This window comes from Gymnoscopelus braueri (genome assembly GCF_963280865.1).
Source record: "Gymnoscopelus braueri genome assembly, chromosome: 10".
Classification (NCBI taxonomy): domain Eukaryota; kingdom Metazoa; phylum Chordata; class Actinopteri; order Myctophiformes; family Myctophidae; genus Gymnoscopelus; species Gymnoscopelus braueri.
The window spans coordinates 54,229,297-54,256,248 of NC_137611.1; the positions used below are offsets into that span (position 1 = coordinate 54,229,297).

Genomic DNA, 26,952 nt, shown 5'->3' on the forward strand with positions numbered 1-26,952 from the left:
CTCCTTTGTGTCTCCTACCGGAACCGCTGCCTACCAGTCCACTGGTCAGTGATTAATCGATAGGAAAAAAATCACACCCAGTGTGAAGTGAGTGGTGCCTTTGATGAGTTCATTATGCACATGTGCGCACTCCTGTTTGTGTTTAATTAGTGTTAACTGGTTGCATCTTTGTGTTGCAATCAGCTGCAGCTGTTGAGGCCAGAAACAAAAATGTTGAGGCTGTCCGCAAACATATGGACAGACACTGGTTGGCACCACTCAAAAAATATTTTTTTGGGGGTAAACTATCCCTTTAACACATTAACTGCCAAGACCGTAGTCCTACGGGCCGTTAAATCCAACTGTTAAGCGCCGAGACCGTAGCCCTACGGGCTGCGGTCTTTTCGCGCATGCGCGGTCCGGGTGCACTTTCGGAATTTTTTTGATCCACTTCCGTTTCCGGTTTGATGACAGGAAATAGAATTATTTGGGATCCGGTTTTCACGATCACGCCCGCTCCCATTCTACAGACGAAACTGAAACTCAATTCTCTTCCTGTAGTTTTTTCTCCTCGCATTTCACTGTTTAACGTAATCCGCTCTAACTCAAACATGGATGCCCCGTTTGACACGTGGTTTTCACTGGGAGATACAGGGAGATCTCGCGGATGTAAACAGACTGTGTAGCGCTCAATCTTAAGGATTTTAACAAGATCTATGGCGACATGAAAAAAACAAAAAAACAACAAAAACACCTTGGCACTGGTGAGTACATTATGAGATTAGCCCTTGGCAGTGGATGTGTTAATGCCTGAGCTGTCAATTTGCCCCATGGTGCTCCAAAGTGGGCAGTACGTGGAAACTTAAAACCAGCTGATCCAAGTCTAGCTGGAATGTAAAATTGAGAATAAAATAACATGGATCCATACCAGAGCTAACAGGACGTGATGTAACTTACCAGAGGAAGCAGGGAGTGAAGGAGACCAGGGTGTTCCTTCAAACAGCGAGTAGAGCGAGGGCTCCTGGTGCATCATGGGAGCATCGGGTTTGGAGGGGGGGGGCAGGTTCTTGCCGTAGGCCTGGCTGAAGATACTGTTGTTCTGGTAGTTCTCCTACACACACACGCAGAGTTAATTGGGTGGTCAGTGGACAGTACTAACAAAGATGCTTTGCCTATAGGGACAGAGAGAGGTCGACAAAGTAGATTTTCCTCTGATTTGTCTGTCTGAAAAAGCCATTTTAGTGTCAGAATGTCAGAAGTAAGATTGTGTGGCTTGTGACGAATAGGTCCAATATTTAGTTCAGTAACCATGGAGCTAAAGAATTGTTCAGAAGCCGTGTTCACGTTCACTTCTCCCATTGGAATTAATAATAATGATAATAAAGAATGGGTCAGAAGCTGTGTTCACGTTCTTTAATAGGCTCACCACCTACTTCTGGTCACCTAAAAGAACAGCCACCTAAGGCCACGTTTAGACGACAACGCTCTCTGGTGAAAACATCGAAGTGCCGTTGCGCTCTCACTTTTTATTTTGCCTTTAGACAGTGACGCACCAATGATTGAAAACACTGTAGTGTGCGCAGCTGATCTGTGGGTTGCCATGTACGCTTATTATAAGCAACTTTGGCCTTGTTTTTCCTGTAAAGTTGCTTGTAAATACTGGTTGTTGCGTGTTGCGTTTTTTTGGGCTTGTTTTTAAAGTGTCGCAATTTTTTTTATTTTTGATGTTATTATTGTTTAAACAGTCCTCAAACATGTGCATGTCAAATTATTGTATTTCTTCGCAGACCCCCATCTGAATTAATAAATATATATGGTGAGAATAGCCGATCTACAAGCTCACAGTGAGCTTGTAGATCTGCTATTTTCAAAAAGATCTTGAAAAGAAATAGTGAAATAATATTTGGAATATAAATATATATATCAAATATTATTTCACTATTTATGTTCAAGATCTTTTTGAAAATAGCAGATCTACAAACTCACTGTGAGCTTGTAGCCGGCTATTTTCAAATAGCAAATGTACTGTATAGGTTTAAAGTGCTAATGTAGCCTAGTCGTCCCTTTAGGGCTTGTTTTCATAGAACTGGCTGCTTATTTATCTCACAACATCTGGCAACAACACACATTTTGCCGTTCCTCTGTTTACACGGAGACGGGACGCGGAGCGCTGTCAAAGATTTTCACCATGGAAGGTGGTTTCACTTAGTTGCGGATTCAAGCCCCGCAAACACTGTTCCCGCGTAAACGGACGGCACATCTGATACTTTATTTTGCCGTTTTCTGTAGAGACCATTGTCGTCTTAACGGGGCCTAAGTCACACAGATACAGGAATCATAAGCAAGATGTCTTGTCTTGCTTTTCTATTGTTTGTCTTGGGTACCAACCTGTATAGGGAAGCCAGATAAGGGCAGCAGAGATGATGATTGGCCAATGCCCTCAGGACCGCCCTCCATCCTGCTCTGATTGGACAGCTGTAGGAGACAAGACATGAGGACATTATGAGACAGATTGATGGACAAGACAGACAGAGACAGTTAAACAGACGGACGGATGGATGATTGAAAGTGATTTTAAAATAATAGATTGATTTTGATGTAACAGATGATATTTAATCCTATCTGGGAAAGACATGCTTATGTGAGGGAACTTATTCCACATCATTTATTCAAAATAAATAAAGATGTGGAGGACATTCTGATGCTCCAGAAGCTTTTCCAGACATCCAAATAAAACCACGAAACAGCACGTAATCAATATGCTAACTGATTAGCTCATTGCCAGCCTCCCAATCACACGCCACGTTCTCCTTCAACTTCCTGCTTAGTTGGATGTGAATGTTCTGATTGGACACGGCTAGACCAGTGGTCGCAAACTCTATGTTGGGTAATAATAGGCCTGAAAAGGTCATCAGTGACCGAAACGTTGCTTCTTCTTTAAGACCTGGAACGCATCTGTGTCACTTTAGATTTCTTTGGCTATTCAAAAATAGCAGATATACAAGCTCATAGCGCGGCGCTATGAGCTTGTATATCTGCTATTTTTTAAAAATCGTGGAATTTTTTTTTGTGGATTTTTTTCAAAAAAACGTTAGGATTTTTTTTTTTTTAGATTTAGGATTTTTAAGAATCGCCTCAGGTCTTAATGGGTTAAATAAATCTGCTCCTGTACCGTGCAGTTTGGCAGTGTGCGGGCGTATTCTTTGTATTATTGATGTGCTCTTGTTTGCCTACGCACCTCCTACGCACCTGCTCTTAAAGTTTTTATTCTAGGTGTGCGAAGGTTTTTCTAAACGGGTTATCCTATGACAAATATTAAATAAACATGAAATATAAAATACTGGTATCAAAAACATTTTATCATGGTATCATTTTATCTGATCTGTCAACAAGGGGAAAATAATTCACCAGAGTTCTCTCTTCGTCTTATTCTAGTAAATAACCAATGATCAACCTTTTCATTACAGAAGTTACTGTACTATGTATTGGACACTTGGATTCAGGACCTTAGATGTGTCTTCTTTTACACAAACTTTCTTTCTTTTTCAAGGACCCACATAGCTCTGATAAGTGTACAAATGGAACCAAATGAACCCGTAAGGGTAATTTCTCTCAAATAACCCTGATGGTCCCTGGGCCTGGATGCAACTTTGAGAAGTACTGCTCTACACAGTCCAAGTGCAGATGACCATTAAAAGGCATACAATACTACTACATTTCTATTTCTACCTACAGTACTGGTTGTCTTTACACTATGAACCCATTAAGACCTGAAGCCCATTCTACAAATGCCTTCTAAATCCCAACAGTATTCTGAAAAAACGTATGTTTCTATATCAGTGGTGCTCAAACTTTTTCATGTCAAGGACCCCCAAAAATGATATGTATTTGGCCGCAGACCCCCCCATCTAAAAATATTTTGTTCCAGGGGGTCCCAGAAGCAAAGATTTGAGTTAAAAATGTTAACTCTTGTATTGCCAAAAACAGGATTAAAAAAAATATATATATTTATATTTTTTTGGTCTTGTTTTGTTTTGTTTCTCAAAGGAACTAGACGCTATCCAAAAAAATGCTGCTCCATTCACTTCAACGTTAAAAAATAAACGGAGGAAAAATGCAAATTTTTTATGGCACTGGGACGACAGTCTGAAATAAGTGTGGCAATGAAAGAGTTAAAAAAGGTTTGCACACATTTTCACGATTTTTCAAAAATAGCAGATCTACAAGCTCATAGCGCGGCACTCGGTGCCGCGCTATAAGCTTGTATATCTGCTATTTTTGAATAGCCAAAGTGTAAAATAATGCTTTTTAGCTCAAATCAAAAAATGACTGCCAGTGAGCGAGCAATCTAACGATGATATCTGGCCAGATACTGTCCTGATATGGAGGGGATGCCGTTGCAACACACACACACACACACACACACACACACACACACACACACACACTTCAGTAACAACCAATATCGTTACGGTTTGAACCATCCTGTTATATAAATATGAAGCAAATAGGGTCTCACTCACTGTACCGTCAACAACCCTCAAATATAAACATTAATAGGGATATTTCACTTTCAAACATGTTTGGGGTCATTTTAGCTTCTACTCGGGCATAAAGGAGCACTCCCAAACAGTTTTTAAGTTGCTTGATTCAGTATTTAGATATTCATCTCCTCACGTTTTACAAGGACAATTTCAGTCACCAGAACCAAGGACGTGTGTTTTCAATGAATCTAACATTGTTAAAATGGAGTTTGAAGTTACAATGGGTTTGTATAGGAAGGGGGCGTGTCTGATAAAATGAGTATCAAATATCTAAATACGGAATCAAGCAACTTAAAAACTGTCTGGAGTGCTCTTTTGCACCCGAGTAGACATTTTTTATAAATTAATTGTGAGCTAGAGAAGCTACTGTGTTGTCCATCCACTATGCCAGGGGTCTTCAACGTTTTTCAGGCCAAGGACCCCCTAGCTGAGAGAGAGATGAAGCAGGGACCCTCTATATTGTATAATATTGTGTTTCAGATTAAACTGTTTTTTTAACTTGGTCTGCTTTTTTCCCCCTCTACACCTATACCTCTTTGGCAAAAATAGCCGATATGCAAGCTCACACTTGCGCTCGCAGTACGTCAGGACAGTCTGGTTGAAACACGTCTTTAAATGACTTTTTATCACTCGCTTGCTTGTGTCTGTCTGACGGCTCACGTCTCTGACCTCTCGTTGTCTCTGTATGTCCGTTAGTCTCTCCATATCTAGGTCAATTCACACACGGTGGGCAAAGCATCTAAACTATAAACGTAGCATTTAACTGATCATATCAGCAACACATAACAAGCACCCGGTACAACATTAAACTTACGCAACACTGATCATGGATTCAGGATATTATTCACTGAATCCAAGGGGTAAAGAAAATAAGTCCTGCAGGTTCACTCCTTATGCAAGCAACACCGTTGCACAGTGGGAGTAAAAATTAAAGGTAGGGTAAGTGATTTTCTTTGGTTATAATAAGTGTTAAATAGCTCTATATTCTGATAGTACTCATTGCTAGAGCAGGGGTGCCCACACTTTTTTAACTTGAGTTCTACTATTGAAATTGCCAGCTCAAGGTGATCTACCACTCGCGCGTGCATGAGTGGTATGGTGGTAGGCATGGTGGGCGAAATTTGCGTGGTTTTGGGTGGATTTTTTTTTATTTTTTCTGTTTTTTGGTTGGTTTTTGTCAGTTTCTTTTCCGTTTTTTGGTTACTTTATTTCGGTTTTAGGGTTAGGGTCAGGATTAGGTTATATAATTATTATTTTTGCCTGATTTTACCGATTTATTATAACAAAAAATGTAATTCATTCATTTTATTTACCAACCAACAAATAATTATTATCCCATTAATGAAAATACTTAAACATTTACCTATGGGGGCTAAATAACAACATTAAAGGCGGTTACACACCGGCGAATATGCGAATATAGGCCTACGCAAAATTCGGACTCGTTCCGAATAATTAAAAGACGCTTTTTTCGCTCCGCGAAACTGGTTTGGAAGCTTGCATTGACTTTATAAGGTTTTAAAAAAAAACGTATAATTCGCATGAAAAAAATCGCCCCGGTGTGTAAGGACCTTAAGGCATTAGGACTGTTTCAATATTTTTCCTGGCACCCCCCCCCCATTTAGTGCCGCGCCACCATTTTCTGCCACAGCGCCACCTAGAGCCTGAAAAAAAAAAAAAAAAAAAAAAAAAAAAGTTTTTTTTTTTTTTTTTTTTTCAGGGGCATTGCAGGTGGTCTACCTGCGCAGCCTCTGCGGTCTACTGGTCGATCGCGATCGACGTAATGGGCACCCCTATAGAGTGTTTGTTCAGTAAAAGGAGTCTCCTTGTCTCTCCAGCTCTTTATTAAACAGAAAATGCATTTTCGTTTCAGTTTCAGTTTAATTTCCAATTTGATCCAATCAGGATAGAGAACTCAATCAGGATATAGATTAAACAAGTGAAATTGGAAGTGATGACACTAAGAAATTAGCAGGCAAAATTGGAACTGGAACACTATAAAAATGAAGCTTAAAAATGGGTACTTTCTCCTGATTGGCTGAGATTTTGACACCTACCGGAAAATGTATTTTTTGTTTATTAAAGAGCTGGAGTGACGGGGAGACTCCTGTTACAGAAAAAAACACTCTATAACAATGATTACTATCAGAATATAGTGCTTTAACCTTTTAACAAATTACTTAGTTTTAACCAAAAAATATCACTTACACTACCTTTAATTCACTTACCCTACCTTTAATTTGATTTAATAGTTTTCTGCAGAGCCAAATAATCAAACAAAGCTATGGGAAAATGAACCAGAACGGGAAATGAGTATGGGTTCTGAAAGCCTGGGACTACAGTTGTGCACAGAGACGATTCGCTTAGCAATGCGTAGATCCGGTGTACAGCACTTTTTGCTTATACTAGGGCCTCAAGAGTCACAGCGGTGGAGTAGTGATGTGTCGTTCATGATCGATTCGTTCAAAATAACTAGTTCATTTGCCGCGAACGTGAACGAGCTCGTTCACTTTCTGAAACCGTTACGTTCACGTGCAACGTTTAAAAAAACGCTCCTGCGATGGCGTTTTACACACATTATAAAACATACATTAACCACTTTAGCCCTATTTTATACCTAGGCTATTTGAAAATAGCAGATCTACAATCTCACAACGTGTCGCATCGCGACGTGTTGTGAGCTTGTAGATCGGCTATTTTCAAATATGTTAGCACTCTTACTTTTGGTACTAGCATATTTTGATGCCAACACTTTTGTACTTTTACTCGAGTACATTTTGAACGCTAGAAAATAGCGCTACTGAACGAGAACGAATCATTTGAACGAATCAATCACTGAAATGAACTTTTTTTCCCCACCACTACAGTGGAGAGATCTGTTCTGTTTAGATCTGTTCCAACGTCTACATTGTAAGATTCTCAGGCTACGAATGCAGGCATAATAATAAGACAGGAGAGCTGTCGTTTTAACCCACGTAAGCTTTATATACACTTCACCGTAAAAGGAATAGTGAAAATAGCTACAAGCTCACACTGTGAGCTTGTCGATCTGCCATTTTCACTATTTGAAAATATACTGTAATGACATGCCCAAAATAGGCAATGGTTCTAGAATCTTGTGCATGAGGATTTAACAATAAAAATGGGCGAAAGAAAAGCTCTTTTAACCCTTTTAGACCGGGAAAGAATCGGTGTCATGTTTAGATTTCTTTGGCTATTCAAAAACTAGCACATCTACAAGCTCATAGCCGCGCTACGAGCTTGTAGATCTGCATTTTTTTTTTCTTTCTTTTTTTTTGCAAATCTTTGAATATGTTTTTTAAAGCGAACATTTTTACTCAAATCTTTGCTTCTGGGGGATTCTACAAATGTCTTCTAAAACAGCTTTTTGAAAAAACTTATGTTGCTATAATATCAGTGGTTCTCAAACTTTTCTCATGTCAAGGACCACCCAAAAATGATATGTATTTGGCCGCGGACCCCCATCTCAAAATGTTTTGTTTGCTTTAAAACATAAATGTTCAAAGATTTGCAAATAATTTAGTTTTTATCAAAAATATGATGGTTTGTCAACACAGGGCAGCCCTACAAGGGGGGAGTTGGGGGGGGGGGGGGGGTGGTGTGGTTCATGGGGTGAAAGGTCATACAGGCTACATACAAAGATGTTGTGTCCAGGAGCCAGAGCCTGGTAGAAGGAGTCAGGAGGCTTAAAGAGAAGCTGCTCCTCTTCCTCAAAGTCTGCTAGAGTTTTGAACAGGTCAGGAGGGAGCAGAGGAGAGCTCTTGTTGTCCTGAGAGACACGTGAAGAAGAAGAAAAAAACAGAGGAAAGAGAAACACACAGGCATGAAGAAGAAAAACAGCAACAACAAACGGGAAGAGAAAACACACACACACAGACAGGAAGACGAGGCCAAGTGGGAGGACAGATCAGAAGCAAGACTATGGCCCAGTTCTAGTCTCGCGTAGCCAGACAACTATTCCACAATCTCCGAATTCTATATAGAGTCTGGAACTACACCTCCTGAACTCCGAGAGAGGAAGCTTGTCATTTCTGCTCACAAAAATATATCTTAAAATATATTTAAATTGAATTTGTTAATTTTCATTTCTGCTAAGCAGCAAGCTATACATCTCTGCTGTCCGGCAGGAACCAGCTAACAGGAAATAAAAAAAATTGGGGGGGGAAAATGGAGTTAGGAGGTTTTGTTCATCATTGATAAGAACAGCTGAATGGACCTTAAAGCTCACAATGAGGTTGGAGGTCAAAAGGGGGTGGAGCCTGGAGTCAGCAAAGCCAGCCAACTCCACCCCCCTTTGCTGGAGTTCGCTGGTTTAGCAGAAAGTTTGAGGATCCAATGGAGTTAGCTGGTTTTGTCAGAAGCACTTTTTAATACTTTTCATTGGTTCAATATTTTTTTTACCAACACACAGACGTAAAGGGTGTTCAATAGCACTGATTTATGGAAAAAAATGCAAAAGCGGGAAAATGGAGTTAGCTGGTTCCTGCCGGACAGCAATGATATGCTTAGATTAGATGATTTTGATTTATATTCGGATAAACTTGCGCGACTCAGGCCGAAACGGAAGCGGGGAGGAGGCTTCACATCAGCTTCATCCGTGCTCCAGACTGAATGACGGAAGCATTTGAAAATTATGGGAGGCAACAGTCTGACCACACGAGACTAGCCCAGTTGTAATGGACCCCTACCGATTCACTGACTTAAGATGCACGTTCACGTGAAGTCTGTGAGTGCTTGAGGGCTGTCCCATTTGAAATGGTAGTTAAGTTAGCGAGGGGCTCCGGCAGAGCCCTTTATGAACCCTTTCCGTAAGTTTCCAGCGAGTTATCCACAGTTTATAGCGTTGTAACGTTAAGTATGCAAATAAGTCATGCATCGCGGTTAGAATGTCAAACGGCAATGCTTTCTCACCTTTCTCGCAATGGGAGGAGATGCATTTAGTAAAAATAAGGAACATGAGATAAGAAATGAGAAAAGCAAATCTATATACAGGATATGTAAATACCATAACATTTAGAATACGCAAACCCTAATCTAAACACAAATTAAAACGAACAGAATAACCTAAATAGAATAATAAAAACGAACAATCACAGCCTTTAAAGCACTGACTGAAAATAAGGACAGTAAGAGTTTTGAAAGTTATGTAAAGGATCATGAATCAAAGTGCTGTTTCATTCCTTTTATACCATTTGGAGCCTCTCTCACCCTCAAGCACTTACCAGGTGACGTCACATAAGTCTGTGAGGGTTCAGAGCCTGAGGGTTTAGGGGGGACATTGGAACTGGGCCTGTCGTTAATAAGGAAAGGAAGTGTTCTACTGCATTGATGTCAATGAGAGCCAGCTGGACAAGCTTATTAATAAACAATGTTTTTTAGTTTTGTTTTTTATGATAGCAACCGTTGTTAGATAATCGGTTCAGGAACATTCTTAAATATATCACACATTGTTACCTGCCGTCTTGTTTATTATGTGAACATGGCAGTATTTAAAGAGCACACTATGCATTTCTGAGCTGCGTATGAGCTACATGAACTGTCATCGTGAGAATTGGCTGACAGACTGTCAGAAACATATACCGGTACTCTGTACTCGCTTTAGATACTTAAAACAAGACAGCAGGAAACAGTGTGTTGTATGTCTTCTTTTATGTTCCATAACTCATTATTTTACAAACGTCGCAATGGTTCAAAAATAGTGTTTAATACTGCTGCAGTGTTGCGGTTAAATTTATACTGCTGGAACATATTCATAATATATTATTCCAACAGTGCTGCCTGGTTGTAGTGTACACTACTTCAGTCAGAGCGACCAATATTGCGAACATTGGTGGGAGGGGTTTGACTTCCAGAACACATAATTGTTCTGTGGCATTGTGAGATGCTGGCATTGTGAAATGCAATTGGTTGTTTTTTTCGGTTCCCGAACCAAACTGACTTCGGTTGCTCTGGTGTAGTATGCAGCCTTTAAGTGGATGTACTGCCTCTTATGAAATAAACTCTCTTCCTCCATCTCCGTCATCGGGGCTCTCCAATTATGGGCAATAGGGCTTGTGACATCATACAAAGCAGAAACCGTTACCCAACATTGTCAATTTGCACTGACGGCAAATCTCAATCTATGGGCATAATCTAGGCGCGTGCGCTCACACACACACACACACACACACACACACACACACACACACACACACAGACAAAGACACACACAAGGACCAGGAGGGCTTGTTCAGCAAAAGTTGACAAGGTGACAACTTTGGTACTGCAAGCTTGGGCCAACAAGTTCATGGTTCAACCAATGGGCTCGTTCATGGAGGTAGTTTGTGGATACTAATGAGCGTGCTCTATGGGCTCACTTCTGGTTAGAGAGACATACTTTCAGTGGGTGGGGATTCAAACACACACACACACACACACTTTATTGACCAAAACAAGTATCACTGAAGAAAGTCAGATCCCAAACTATTGTGGTCAGAGAGTGTGACTCAATGAGCGCAACACCTACCATCAGCTCCCAGTACTTACCGCACGACTTGCCGCACATCCAAGCCGCGCTACTCATACGGCGAGTTGGCGGTACCCGGGATCGACCGCATGACCTTGACCAAAGGCGAGAGCTCTACCGACTGAGCTACCGTCACTCTGGCCGGTAGGAAACACGCATTCTGGAGACGTTTGCTGTCACAAACCTACTATTCTAGATCTGCCACGCTGCATGTTGTCATATGTAGTACATAAATTGCCTCAGCCATCAAAGGGCACCATTTGTGATCGATGCAAATTAGTGATACAGATCAAATTGTATTGCAAAACACAGTTTTATTCTGCGAAGACATTGAAACTGAAATCCCACGGCTGACGGGGATGTCTTAGATTGTCAACGTCCTGAAGGGCGCAACGTTACTTATTTCCCACAAAGCACCCTACGCCACTGGTTCTCAACATGGGGTCTTGGGAGCACCAGGGGTCTCCCAATGGACTGTAATCTGTAACACTGAGAGTGTACAAATGGAACCAAATGGATCCTTACCAGTCTATAACTAAAGGGTCCCAGAGATAAAAACAATAACATGTATCAAATGGGGGTCCGTGGACTAATTAACCCATTAAGACCGGGAAAGCATCTGTGTCTTTTTTTATTTTAACCATTATTCTATACTTTGGCTATTCAAAAATAGCAGATCTACAAGCTCATATAGCGCTGCGCTATGAGCTTGTAGATCTGCTATTTTTTGAAAAATCTTGAAAGTTTGTGCAAATCTTTGAATATATATTTTTAAAGCGATCTTTGTAACTAAAATCTTCGCTTCTGGGGGGGGGTCCCTGGAACAACATATTTTGAGATGGGGGTCCACGGGTAAATACATATTATTTTGGGGGGATCCTTGACGTGAAAAAGTTTGAGAACCATAACATAAGTTTAAAAAAATAAAAAAAAATACATTAGGATGTAAAAGACATTTGTAGAATCTCCAGAAGAAAAGATTTGAGTAAAAAAAAGTCGCTTTGAAAAAAAGAATATATATACACACCGGTATATATATATTCAAATATTTGCACACATTTTCACGTTTTTTCAAAAATAGCAGATCCGGATTAAATGGGGAAAATGCATATCAAACTGGGGGTCCTTGAAATTGCAACGGTTGAGAACCACGGACTCTACACTAACCCCCACCCAGTCTCCACACGCCCCCTCTCACCTCAGTAGGGGGTCCCCTGGGTGCGGCGGGGTCCTGTTCGTTGCAGAAGCTTCCAGGAGGAGGCTGTGGTCTCTTGTTCATGCGGTAGGAGGTCTCCCAGTAGAAGTCCTGCATGTTGACGTCCGGATACTTCATCTTCTTGTCCAGGCTGGAGGACCTGTCATGATCACGGACATTTTAGTTGACCATTTCATTGCCACACAAATAATTGCGATTAGCGACTTAACTCATTGACTGCCATGGACGAGATTTCTCGTCATATTCTGCTATGCCATCGACGAGAAACACAAGATTTATTTTCTTTTTTTTTCTTTTTGTGATGTTTTTTTTGCCGAAAAATGCTATTTTTAACGGCGCATAACAAGCGAACGGGAGGTCGCGATGACTTTTTCTTTTTTGCGGAAGCACAGTGAAACCCTCTGTGATTAGCAACCATCAGGGGATCGATCATACTGGAGATAAATATTCTGTGACTACTTGAAAAGGTAAGAAAATTGAAAAATCTCTGGCAGTCTGGGCCTTGTTTAGTAGTATATACTCTGGCAGTAAAGAGTTAATTGTGTTTTTGGCATTAAAACATCGGAAAGTTCTGTTTGAAAACAAAAGTTGCACAAGGTAGATATGACGAATAACAATTAATTACTGACATGTTTAAAAACTTAAATACATAAAAGAATAACAGATCTACAAGCTCACGGCACTCTGTGTCGTTATGATATTGAGTTACATTTGATAACGTCCGTAAAAAAAAAATCAGTACTCTTTTACATAAATTGGTACTTTTTCCAACATCAGTTGCCATAAAATCGCCCAGCTGATTTATTTATTTTTGAATTGAATATTTCTCTATGGAGAATTTCAAAAGAAAAATAACTCCATGACCCAGGGAGATAGTGGTCTCTAGCGGCAGTGATGTCAGACTTCGGCGCTCTATTGCCGCCATTATGTTTTACTTTTTTTTATATATGAAAAATGTTCAACATGGAAACGATTATGCAAAAAAGTGCGACCAGGCGATCATGTACTATTAGTGACAGGCTTACATGCTGTTCTGGTTGGACTGGGCGGACTGGGGGGCGTGCTGCTCGTACAGCTTGAGGGCGTCCTGGGGGGGCGGGGCCATGTAGTAGGCGGGGTTCTGGGGCTGCTTGACGGACAGCTGCAACTTCTGCTGCAGAGCGGCCTGGTTCTGGTTCCACATCTGACCCGACTGGTCCTGCACCTGCATGTACTAGTGGTGGAAACCAGGACAACACGTGTGTTATTATCATCATCATTATTATCACTATTACAATGTAGGCAATTAGCAGACGCTCTTAACCCATTAACACATTGACTGCCAATCACGTAGATCTACGCGAACCTAAATAATTGCGCAGCGTGCCAGTCGCTTTTTTCTCAGGTTCACATTTCATTGTAGGCCTCGTTCGCCACGACACATTTCATTGTAGCACCACCGGAAGCGGAATTATTCTTCTCCGGAGATTTTCGTTGCCATCCGCCTCCATTCTAAAGCGGACACTAAAACGCCATTTTCTCGGTTGTAGTTTTTCTCGTCGATGATCGCTGTTTAACATAAACCGTTGTAACTACAAGATTGCGGATCGCCTATCGAAATAGTTTTCCCTGGCCGACTCAGACGGATCGCCTGTGTGTTTACAAACAGTTTAACGCGCGATCTTAAGGAATTTAACGAGGTGTGTGGCGACGTGAAAAAAACAAAAAACAACAATAAAACGCTGGCAAGTAGTACATTATGAGATTAAACTCTGGCGTGGAATGTGTTAAGACCTGAGGCCGATTCTACAAATGCCTTCTAAATCAGTAGTTCTCAATTTTTTTAGTGACATGGACCTTAAACCCTTTCAAGACTTTTCAAAAATGTTCAAAAGTAGCAGATGTACAAGCTCGAAGTGACCCGCACGAAGTGACCGGCTGTGAGCTTGTATATCTGCTATTTTGATCTAATAGCCAACGCTAAAATCTAAAATTACAAATACTTTCTCGGTTTCAATGGGTTAATGCAGAGTGATTTACAGTAAGCAAGGTAAACACGAGGTAATACGTCAAATGCACAGAAATAGTAATGCAGGATCATAAGTAAACCAAGAAACTATCCTCAGTCTAAACAGTACAATATAAAATTGTAAGAGTCTGCACATAGAAACTAAACAAACTATAGGATGCCAGGTCAACAAATGAACCTGGAATCTGTCTACATAAGATTCTATCAAAATTACATTTTAACTTTTGCATAAGCCTGCAAGGTTGTCAAGGCTAGGGTATTATTATTATTATTTGTTTTATCATTATGGTCCTGCACCTGCATGTACTTTCTGGAGAGAGCCAGGACTACACATTTGTTTGTATAGAATAATAGACAAAGCTATAACAAATATTGCAAGAAATATATTACATGACCTTAAGTTATGTTTACATATTCATGTACAAAATGTTAGTGAAATGCTCTACGATGGACGGAGCATCATTTATTACTAGAATTAAGGTCCTTTACATAATGGCAGCGTGACTCAAAATAACTTTGGTATGTATAATCACTGTAGGGTTTGACTTTATCAGCCACATGGGTGAGGGAAGTGGTTCTCAACCTTTGCTGGATCAGGGCCCACCTTGAACAACTTGAAAATGTTCACGGCCCACCCATCTTACCACTTAAACACTTGTTAACTCATTGAGTGCCATTGGCGTGTTTCAGGTGTTTTACCGCAATAGCGCAACGTGCCAATGACGTGAAAAAAATGCAATAAATTCAGAACCCAAGATATCATTTGAAGATTTGCTGCTCCATTCACTTCTTGTTCAACTTATCTACTTATATAAAGGGCGAATTGCTACTTCCGCCGCTGACGCCCACAGCAATTCCATTCATTTGGACCTCTCGCCTGCTGACGCCATACCCACAGCATTGATTTCGACTAAACACAACAACTACATCTGACATCTCACCACAACACCAGCCACAACGTGCACACTGAATTTACGGGTGGCGTAGGGTACTTCTCATTGCTCATTACACATTTTCCACCTCGCAACATAATTAATTCTACTCACCACATTACGACCACACCGGACGGGGAAACACTTTTGCACCGTTTACCGTCAGCACAACCGAACGCCGACGGCCACAGCCGAAACACGAAGCGGCGGCCATTGAAATCTGCGCTCTTCGCTCGCAAAACTATGCAAGGGATAATGCATGGGGAGGTACTCATTATTGACATTTAAAGCCCTTCAGGGCGATTAACCACCATTATCCCTCTTATTACACGGCTACTTAATAAATACATAAATACATTTACCCAAAACTAACAACAAAACGAAGTATTTCCTTGCTTACGGCAATTAAAGTATTCCATAAGTATTGGGCTGGGCGGTTTGCCTCGGAAAACAAATGACGAAATAAAAAAAAACACACTCGCCCCCCATTCTATATACTGCCGATTTGCCTGTAATACCGCCGGATTTTCCCCGGGGCGACTGTGTTTTGGGGCGAGCTTGTATTTTTGGCCCAGACATGTTATTTTCAAAGGCAGACAATTAATGTCAACAAGGTCGCGATGACCTCGCTGACATTTGTGAAACCGCACAGTGCAACCCTCAGTGATTAGCACCCATCAGGGGATCGATTCGATTATACTGGAGATAAATATGCGCCATGGACACACTTCCCAGACATTGCTTCTGCTTTTCTCTTAGTTTTATATTGGTCACTTTGCAGATTATCTTTTTCATTAAATTTCCCAGAGCTTTCTAGGTAGTTGGTGTGTTTTACAGTGTTATATGTCTGTCATTGTTATTATCCTGTATTTGTTATTACTGGAAAAGCTGTTTAATATTTATGCCTCTTGGCCAGTTCACACTCATAAAAGAGACTTTTGTCTCAATGTGTTTTTTACTGGTTAAATAATGGTTAAATAAATAAAATAAAAAGTGGTCAGATGGGTGGGCCGCATGCATTTTCGGAACATGTCTATTTTAATTATTGAAATTAATTGATCGATGGTGATCTGGCTTGGATCAATGGAACCAAAGTAGTATACTTTAAGTTCTTAATTAATGTCATATTATCATTAAAATCTTAAATCTTTTGCCAATTATTTGGGGGCCCACTTGCAATAACATAGCACAGGTTGAGAACTAGTGGGTTAGGGTTAGGCCTGATTTATACTTGCGTGTCGCGCTCCAAAAATATTATATTTTGGAATCCAATGACACGTGAAACTGACCTGTTGTAAGGCGGGGTGATGAGGAGGGCTCTTCCTCATTGGACCCTGCTGCTGCATGGGCTTAGTGGGCGACGCCCCTTGCACCTGTAGCTGCATAGCCTGCTGGGATGGTGCCGAGGGCGGAGCCTGGCTCTGGGGGGGCTGCGGCCCCCCTTGCTGCTGCTGCTGGTTGAGGGGCCCCTGGCCGTTGGGCCCCTGCGAGGCCCCGGGGCCCGGCGGCCCCGAGGGTCTCTGCTGGCTGTAGGGGATGTGCGACTGCTTGGCGCCGCTGGTCTGGTTGTGGGAGGGGCCAGGCTGCAGGAAGGAGCCGGCCACGCCCCCCGGGGAGAAGGTGAAAGCCGGGTTTACCTGCAGGCCGGGGAACGCCACGGGAGGAGGAAGCACATACGCTGGAGGAGGGAAACCTAGAGAGAAGAGAACAAATCACAATGAGGTATGCTGCAATAATTTTCAGGCCCGTTGAGAACTCTAGTACATATGGAGTTAAGGAAGGTAAATAAAGGAAGGGACACCGACGTCATTTTCTCTATCTAGCAATCCCACAGCTGGCAGATTCGTTGCACTGGATGGCAAACTGCAGCCGGGAGTTCGATGGAATGCATTGCAGTCAATGAGAGCCAGGTGGACCAGCTTATAAATAATCACTATTCCTGAATGATTGAATCATTCAGAAATAGGGTTCGTTCACAAGCTGGTACAGTCGGCTCTCATTCACTGAAATGCGTTTCATCGAACTTCCGGTGCGCGTTTGCCACCCATGAGCGTCACTGGACATGCCTGGCGTCCAGTGCGGCCCTTCCTTAATTTACCTTCCTTGGCTGGAGGGGGGAAACCTAGAGAGAGAAGAGAACTATGTGTACCAGGTCTGCTGGGTAAAGGTGGAAAAGCTCCAGTATGGTGTATGGGGATGAACTGGGAGTTGCAGGTCGTCTGACTCTGACTGACTGGAGTCTTCCTCGCCTCTGACACCGGAGTCTTCCTCATCTCCACCTGCGCTTTCACCTGATCACACACACACACACACACACACACACACACACACACACAATTGATCATACTGTATACTGTAGACCATGTGGCTATTATTTTTTAACCCATCAAAAATAAGTCAAAAGGTTTTCAATAGCGAAAATAGCCGATCTACATTGTGAGCTTGTATTTTTGCAAAACATTACACACAGAGGGATTAAGTGGTAAATGTTCACTTCATGTTTGTTTAAGGTAAACTTTTACAAATATAGGTTTGTTTAATTAAGGCAGACTTTTATAATAATTTATCATTTATTTTATAGTCTACCTTATAAAAGGACAGAATTACCGGTATATTCAGACCATGTTAATTAGTCTCTGTATTTTATCCCCTGATTGCTTATTCTATCTATTTAATCATTTAGCTAATTTTGATATGTGTGCTTAAGTGCACAGATAATGATGAATTAGGGCTGTGCCGATACACTAATTTCACCAAACGATACGATACGATATTTGGCTCACAACTTCGATACGATTTCGATACGATACGCACTTTTTTTATAATGAAAAATATATGGGGGAGAAAAAAAGGAAATGCAAACAAATAATTCTGTTTTTGCATTATTCAGATATGCGAACTTGTAGCTTTTCAGCTACAATAGCCGTTTTGAATCCAAATAGGGCAATAGTGTGACACCTGACCCGAAAAAAAAACAACATGTTGTCACCCTTTTCACCTCGGGGCTGTTTGCATGCCTGATTATTATTATTGTAAAAAAAAAAAAGAAAAAAGAAATTGAAAACGATATATTTTTTTTCCAAAACGATACATATCGTTACGAAAACGTATCGCGATATATCGGCACACCCCTATGATGAATGTATCAATGGTTAAAATATTAACCACAAAAACCATATATATACTTCATTGCACATCAAATAGCCATGTAGATTGACTATTTTCACCGAATGTTCGCCTATTTTTGCCCAATATTCGCCTATTATGACATAGGGATGCTGGGGTTCATGTGGTTATACAGTGCCAAAATAAATACAGTCTGATTGACTGAATTTTGTACCTGTTTTCCCACCTCAGTGGTTTTGTCGTGTCCCGTCTTCTTCACTTCACTCTTCCTCTTTCCTTCCCTCTTCATGTCTCCTTTCACTGCAGCCGTGTTGTTTCCTTTCCTCTCGTACTCTCTGCTGCTGCGTTCCCGTTCGTTCAGCTGAACGTTGTTGTTGCCTCGACTCTGCTGCTGCTGTGGTTGTTGTTGCTGCTCACGAGGTTTGATGTTCTCTGTAACATACAATGTTTTCAACATTACAGATTCATTCATCAAATATCATGTCACGCGTTCTGTATTTCATTGCGTTTTCTTTTAACGTTCTTCTTGGCTGTTGACAATCGTCAAAGATTAATTTGAATAGACTAGAGGGAAATGTGCTTCATTAACATCATTATTTGATTGATGAATGGGCCAAACTACACAGTTTACTGAGAGGATCCCCCCCTCCCCATCTAACGATACTGTCAGCCCGTCTGATACAAGAAATTAAATCAGATTATTCCATTAATAATAAGATTTTCAAATCTTAAGTGTTCAAATCAATAGAATAAACAGTTTTTATTTTAATTAGAAGCCTATTAGTTGTTCTGTGTGTGTTCCTGTATGCTGGCTCAGGGATCAGATTACATTCAGAGTTGTTCTCATTCATTTGCACAGAAACACAGTACTGAGGGAAAGACTGCCTCAAATATAAATCGTTCAGTAATGGTAGGTTGTTCAGTGAACAAGATCCCAGTCCTTCAGTTCACTATCAGTCACTTCTCATGCTCAGCCCAATGAGGAAAGCTGTCTCAATGAGCCTGGCTTCCTCTTGCTCTTACTGTATCTCTCTGTGGGTGTGTAGACAATCTAGACATGGCTTGGTTCTCAAAACATCTGTTTGCCATTCCGTGCAGGCGCAGTGAGAGAAAAAAAGATACCGATATCGGGGAATCGACTCGCATCTCCGCTTCAACTGTGCGTGAGCTTGACGATGGCCGGCAAACGCCATGTCATAAATTCATCTGAGCGATTCATCACATCGGTCCTAGCAAACCCCTGATACACTGCACGACAAACGGAACCCCATGGAGCTGAAATTCAACACGACTTTAACGGAAATCACGAGTCTCAAAAATCTGATTAGAATCGGGCTTGAATGTGTACAGTGTAAGTCAAGTTTTACACGAGTGGGGAAAAGGGGTATTGGTGTCCTGTACCTTTAAATGTGACGACAGGTCTCTCTCCGCTCTCTACGCCTGTGTTCTGGGTCTTCCCAGCGGACAGGACCGACTTGAGAGCGGTGCTGGTGTTGTTGTCAAGGTGATGGGTGTTATTATGGCCCGTCTGCTCACCGTTGCTGGACTCCTGGAGGACAGGAGAGTCTTTCTCCTGAGGCTCCTCGATGGCCTGTTCTGGAATGTCACTGAGGAAGAGGAGGACGCCATCCTCACTGGACTTACACTGGATCAACCTGGAGAGAGAGAGAGAGAGAGAGAGAGTCAGAGTGAGTGAATTTGGGCTGTACTTGCCTAAATTAACTCATTCACTGCCAAGGACGCAATTGACGTGTTTTTTTTTTGTGGTGGTGGGGGGGGGGGGGGGGGGGGGGGCTGTGAATGATCCAAGCACCACCCAAGAGTACACCCAGAAATCATGTGATCACAACAACAAAAAAAGATCGCCTCCTTTTCAAGTTAAAGGATTCACAAACGTCACATTATCTCGGATTTCTTTTTTTCGTGGCGGGCCTTCCCCCCCCCCCACCCCCACCCCCAATTCTACCGGACCCCCGTGCGTGTAATGAGCTGATCTCCGTGAGGACGGCGGTCACAGAGAACCTTCCATGATTTTTCAAAGGTACAGTAAAATCGCCGTTTTCACTGGCAAAGGGACGGTAGAAATAATTAATTCCTTGCAGTGAATGAGTTAAATGAAATGTTAAGAGACATGAGAATAGCTCTCAAGGGAGTTCAGATGATAGCTAGGAGCTACACGTTAACCCATTGAGGCCTGAGGTTCCGACTCTGCAAAATGTGTTCTAAATCCCAACGTTTTCCTGAAAAACGTATGTTTCTATATCAGTAGGTTTCAAACTTTTTCATGTCGAGGACCCCCAAAATGATATGAATTTGGCCGCGGACCCCCATCTCAAAGTATTTTGTTCCCGGGACCCCCAGAAGCAAAGATTTGAGTTAATGTTTGCTTTAAAAGAATATATATTCAAAGATTTACACACATTTTCAAAAAAAAATCTAAAATAGCCAAAGTGTAAAATAAATGCCTTTTAGCTCAAATGAAAAAGTGACACAGATGCATTCCAGGTCTCAATGGGTTAACAGGAGCTATTCGTTCACATAGACTATCACATGGATTACAATATTAATTTCTATATATTATACATGAAATGTCATGATAGATCGGCATCAATCAATACTCACCCTGAATGGGTGTCAGTTCATTATTGATAGGTATGTATAGGTATGTAAGTACTACTCACCCTGGCTGGGTGTCGGCCACCCATCGTCCCAGACTGATGAGTCTCTGGTGTCTGGTGTGAACCGGAACCTTCTCTCTGTCCACCATGATGTCCTGATGTCCTTTAGTGAAGTCCAGAGTCCTAGAACACAACACAACACGATGTAACACAATGTAAAACACAACACAACATGATGTCCTGATGTCCTTTAGTGCAGTGGTTCCCAAACTTGCGGTCGGGACCCCCAGGGGGGTCCCCAAATGATTGGCTTAATGTACAACATTGTTTTCTCACTCAACAGTAAACAAACCAATACAGTATACGTGTATACAGGATATCTGCACATTTCTAAAGTGGCAAAATTTCTAAATTTATGACTTGTTAAGACCTTTTTTAATACCAAATTGTCAAATATTACATAAGCAAGAGACAAACCTTGTGAAAATAGCCGATCTACAAGCTCACAACGCCTCGCAGCGCGTTGTTTATCTGTGGAACCGAGTCAAACTAAATGTAATTCCTACAATTCCAAGTGCTTGTCAGGGTGGGGGGTCCCCAGTTCAAATATGATTATTTTGGGGGGGTCACGGCCTGAAAGGTTTGGGAACACTTGCTTTAGTGAAGTCCAGAGTCCTGGAAAACAACTTGGTGTCCACAGAAAGCTTTTTTTTCAGCACCTTCCTGTCATGCATTTCTATGGTAAAGACACACTGAAGCGCTCCTCTTCCCAGCGCCACGTCTCACACTTTCGGTGTTCACCGTTGTTTTTTTGCAAGAGCACCCTGGGCACTCAAGCTGAAAATAGTTAAACTTTTGGAGAGGAGCGCCGCTCATCAATGTCACGTTGACATTGACCCTCCTGGCCGTGTGTGACAGCACGGTTCTTTACCACCTGACTTTGAATCGTTACCACAACTATGAGAAGTCCATGTTTACATTGGTTCAGCTAGGATGTTTGTCTTAACAACACAGATGACACTACGTTTGAGTACAGCAACGGTCGATCGGTTCAAACGTTGCGGGCGTCAATAAACGGTGCGTGCACATAGTAAGAAGCGCTCTGGACATGATTATCGATAGTGTAAAACACTATGTAGTGTGCAACAAGTTATACAAAAACATGACACAACATAAGGTGTGTGTGTGTGTGTGTGTGTGTGTGTGTGTGTGTGTGTGCGTGTACCGTAGAGCTGGTCTGAGAGCCAGGAAACCCTGTAGTTCAAACTCTTCAGGCAGTGGAGTCACTGGGAAAGAAACGGACCACAGAAAAGTGTTTAAACAGTGTTTAAACAGTGTTTAAACAGTAACACTAAGGGTATGTACAACAACAAAGTATAAAATAGGGCTTATTAACACATTGATAGCCAAGATCGCATTGATGCGTTCTTTAATTTTTTGGGGGAAATTCCACAAGGGGCGACCTAACACAGCTTTGGAATGATCGATCGTCTTTCAGAGAAGTAGAATGTGGATGTGACGTCGTTCCAAAAAAACAGGAAGCCATCCGCTTCCTGTTTGGGATTTTCAGAAAAACTGCTGTAACTCAGTTTCTTTTTTTTGCATTGAAAACCACTAGTTTTCAACGGGCCGAAGCCCCAAAATGGCGGATCGCGGTTGGAACGTTGTCGTTTCTATGGATACACAGATCCCTCCGCTAACCCACGGGACTATTTTGTTTGTGTTTTTGGGACACAATGTCGGTTCCACAGCGTTTCAAATATCATCGGATTGAGGTAATTATACGCTGGCAAGGGGATAGAAAACTATGTTTAATATCTTGGCAATCAATGTGTTAAGCAGAATAAGCGGTGTAGTTGATGATTATACATTAAAAAAAAACTATTATACCGGTAATTGTTTTGCGTTGATTTGCTGATGTATCGACCAATAATACCGAAATATCTAAAGAAAACATGTTTCTTGATTATAATAAATCACTAAGATGATAATGTACAGTTATCTGTCAAAGCGATTACAGGAGACTCCTTCTCCAGTGACACATGCTATATGAACGCATAAGGCTCAACGTTAACCTTGAGCTGTGACCTTGACTGTTTTGACAGGATTTTAAACAGAAATTCACGAGATCAGGACCTCCAACTAATCTACTAAATTTGATCCAAATTAGAGATGCCGCAATTCCATTAACAGAACAGGATGGCCCGATATCAGCTATAAAAAAAAAATCGGATCGCAGCGAAAATGACCGATCAGACTCTCCGATCAAAGCACTCCATTCCAGTACTCCACCTCCAGCATTTCTACCCAGCATGCTGTGAAACTTTGTTGACTATGATTCTGGAGAGGTTATGTTCTCTGTTTGAGTAATATCACTTGATCAATGCTTTTTTAACATTTAGTTTTAACATAACATCAGTAATAAAAAGACAAAAGTGAAAAAAACACAGAAGTGCGCAGCGCGTCCTGAAAGACTTCATTAAAATTCTCCGTCAACGTCATCCACACAAGTATGTTTATAAATACCTTGTGACTGTTAAGTTATATCACCAGCCGATCAAACAATACGATTTGAAACGTGACAGATTTTGAAAGTGACAGATTTTGGCTGAATATCAACACTCGCTTTTGCGACGCGAGCCTCTCTCTCGCAGTGGTGTAAAGTAACCAAGTACATACAGTAACCCCTTCACTATACATTTCGTCCATTCGAAAATCCATTCGATTCTTTCCACCACTGCTCTCTCGAACCTGGTGATAATCATTAACCCACAGGATTTATTATTGTCCGTCTTATTAAAAAAGACAATGCCTACATAAAAGGGAAACTTAGATGGTGTCTTTTGCAACATAGTAGGCCTAGCTGTCCATCGAGGCTCTTTACACTGATTGGGGACGCATTTGGGATAAAAGAGAGTGATTCAAACACGCAGCAAAATGCTTTTTTCCCCTTTTTTTCTGAGCGGTGTACGGAGGGGGTCAACATGAGATAGACAGTATTATAGAGACTGTTATGTGCCGTATCGGAATTAATCGGAATCGGATCCGTTTTGATGCTGCCTGATCGGAATCGGAACGCAAAAACCTTGATCGCAGCACCTCTATTTCAAATCAGATGAAAACCTTTCATTCAATTCTTTCCACAAGGTCACAGTTGAGCCCTGTGCGTACACATAAGATGAGATGTGGTGTTGAGGACCAGCATGAGAACTCCTCAGGAGAACTGGCAGATGCTTACCTGAAGAGCTTCCATCGTGTTTAGGCTGGAAACTGTTCAATACAGACACCAACCAGGGCCAGATACTGGAGAGAAACACACACACACACATCAGAATATTCACGGTGGACCTGATGGCTTATCCAGTTGTAATAAAACACAGCTCAACAGTCCAACAGCAAAAAAACATATTAACCATATTTAAACTGAGACCATGTCAATATAAGCTGGAGGTGATATGGGCCACTATCATTCAATGGAGTTCAGTGTTTATACCAGGGAGGGATACATTGCTTAGTTAATAGCAGGTATAAATGTCATCTGGATTAAATGTAACATAACATCTGTTAAACCTGCAATCTGTAACTTTTATGTCCTAACCAGGATTTTAACCCAGGTCCTCCACATGAGCGCCAACATTTCTGCTGTTGAGCTAAGACATAAGGCCTGTTTGGATAGGGTAAACTGTGTGTTTCAATTTCATGTAATACCTCTTGTCAACCAGTAGGTGTCCTACCAGACCACACGATACAAATGTCTCCATAGAGGAGCAGGTAGACCAACTATAACCACTACTAGTCGTTAGCGATATTGTAACATAATCTACCATACAGATTGGTCAAAATAAAAATGTATTCACATAAAAAGTTATGGAATGGAGCTTTAATACCAGGTTAATGTAATCTGGATGCATTACAAGTGGACAAAACAGTTTAAATCAAAATGAAATTTTGGTAGAGGTTTGGGTTGTGTAGTTACCCTATTAGAACATTGATATTCATGAATATTCTCCTCATTGACTCATTGATTGAGTGAAACAGTTCTTTGTTTTGGTTGTTATTTTTACGTCAACTTCGGTTTGATTTTATTACATAAGTTTGTAATGTTATACATAAGCAGAATCTGCTTCATTTGCGCTGAAAGAGTAACTTTGAGAGCTGTTTCACTGTGTAAGTCACTACGGAGAATATTTTGGAATATCAATGTTCTAAACAACAGAGCAACTATCGAAAGACATCTCACCAATATTTGGAGTTACATCATGACAAGCCATGAGTTACATGACAGACCACACAACCCAAACCTCTAACAAAGAGGCATTGTTCTTTAGCAGGTAAGGGACAGAGAGGGACACTCACTACTGGCGTTTGTCCACCACGCTCTCATGAAAGACACTGGGTCTGAGTCGGATCCAGTCCAGAGACACCTTGATGGCTGGAAGAGGACATTCTACCATCACCTCCTCTCCTCTCTGCTTGTTGAGCAGGACACGACTGCACATCACACCCATGAAAGACACTGCAGAGACAGAGACAGACCGAGCAGTGAATAATCACATTTATTGCCTGTGTGTGCGTGCGTGGTTTTCCTGCATTGGGATTGGGGTTCCATGTACCCCAACTCTGATCAGTCAGAATAACCAACCAAGGGCTATTGAAGGAGAGGTCACACACGTCATGTTCTAGGGTCAGAACAAGCACAGGGTGTTAATTGGATCTTTAGTGAACAGGATCAGAATAACGCTTCACCGAGTTTTTGTCACCGCCCCTCCCCTCTGTGAACAGTCTGCTGGGGGAGGGGCTTCAATCGGCCTTTCATTTCATCACTTCCTGTCAGATGTCCATGTTTGTCAGACGTTACTCAACACCACCCTCGTATTATGTAGGGCGGCTTGCCATAATTGCTCTGCAAGAAATATGCCCGAGTTGTATAATTACTGGAGACTAAAAGGTTTTCTGTGTTAGAACTACTGCTACTATGTAATACGAGGTGTTTTGGTATAAAAACCTGCGCTTTTTATTTAACCACCTATCCCTTATCACAGCATGTCTGACATTTTTAACAAACCAAGCCATGTGAAAATCGGTTGAAAATTCAGAGTTATCATGATTTTAATAATTGAGAGACTTCCTCCTTCAATAGACATGCATACATGTATTAGGAGGCACGCCTTTCCCTATAAAATATGGCAGCCTAGATGAAGCATCGTTCAAAAACAACGCTGCGGCCAATGAGGTAATGTATAGATGTGTGTGCATGCGTGCATGTCTTACTGAACAGTCCCAGTAGCTGGCTCCAGCAGGTCTGCTGGTCTACAGTGTAGTTGTTGTGTTCTACGTCAGTGTTCAGGTCTCTGAGGTGATGCAGTTCAAACAGGTTGATGACGGTGATGTGAACCAACTGCTGCGAGCTGAATGCTGAGCGCACCACAAGCCTCTGAAATACAAAACGCAACACCGCAGTTAACTAACCTGCTCCTGAACGCACCACCAATCTCTGAAATACAGAACACACAATACATCCTTAAAGCTGTAACTGTCCTCTTCTACCCTGGATATTAACCCGTTTTCCTCAAGTGCTGAAATTTTTACCATTGAGCCAATAGAGCCTGCCTGCTTGCTCAGAGGATAAATTTAATCTTGACCTGAAGATAAAAAAAATTGTCAGATCATGTGTCTAGGTGAGACATGACCTTCTAAATGTCTAAATGTCTCCACAGAAGAGCAGGGAGACAAAAGTTATATTGTATTATAAGGTTGGGCGATTGGATTCGAATATATCGGCAGTCGGCGATTGGATGAGTCCAATCGTCGAATGTTTTTATTAGGCAATTTCGTACGATATTTGACATTTTATTTTGCAAAATAAATGTATCCTAATGGTCTGCCTCCTTGAGAATTAAACTATTCAAATATAGCCAAATTAAATGTAAAGCACAATACAAAGCGGGCACGAAATGTTAATCAATTTGGGTCATTCAAATAATGATTGATGATGATGAAGGC

General features: G+C 41.4%; 1 protein-coding gene across 4 annotated transcripts in view; it reads right to left on the minus strand.

Annotated features, from left to right (window-relative positions):
• smg7 (SMG7 nonsense mediated mRNA decay factor) overlaps positions 1-26,952 on the minus strand; it is a 57,447-nt gene that overhangs the window by 8,408 nt on the left and 22,087 nt on the right. For 3 of the 4 annotated variants that reach the window (XR_013933872.1, XM_080439594.1, XM_080439593.1), the window contains exons 9-22: positions 26,221-26,383; positions 25,306-25,465; positions 24,188-24,252; positions 22,175-22,235; positions 21,013-21,132; positions 19,733-19,986; positions 18,546-18,763; positions 17,355-17,496; positions 16,495-16,898; positions 13,291-13,478; positions 12,248-12,404; positions 8,182-8,313; positions 2,368-2,454; positions 937-1,090 (exon numbers count right to left, since the gene is read on the minus strand). Coding sequence is in view for 3 of the 4 variants with exons in the window: in XM_080439594.1 (XP_080295720.1) it covers positions 937-1,090; positions 2,368-2,454; positions 8,182-8,313; positions 12,248-12,404; positions 13,291-13,478; positions 16,495-16,898; positions 17,355-17,496; positions 18,546-18,763; positions 19,733-19,986; positions 21,013-21,132; positions 22,175-22,235; positions 24,188-24,252; positions 25,306-25,465; positions 26,221-26,383 (2,305 nt within the window). In the remaining variant the exon portion in view is untranslated. The remainder of the gene's footprint in view (positions 1-936; positions 1,091-2,367; positions 2,455-8,181; positions 8,314-12,247; positions 12,405-13,290; positions 13,479-16,494; positions 16,899-17,354; positions 17,497-18,545; positions 18,764-19,732; positions 19,987-21,012; positions 21,133-22,174; positions 22,236-24,187; positions 24,253-25,305; positions 25,466-26,220; positions 26,384-26,952) is intronic. The other variant, XM_080439595.1, reaches the window with a different exon arrangement.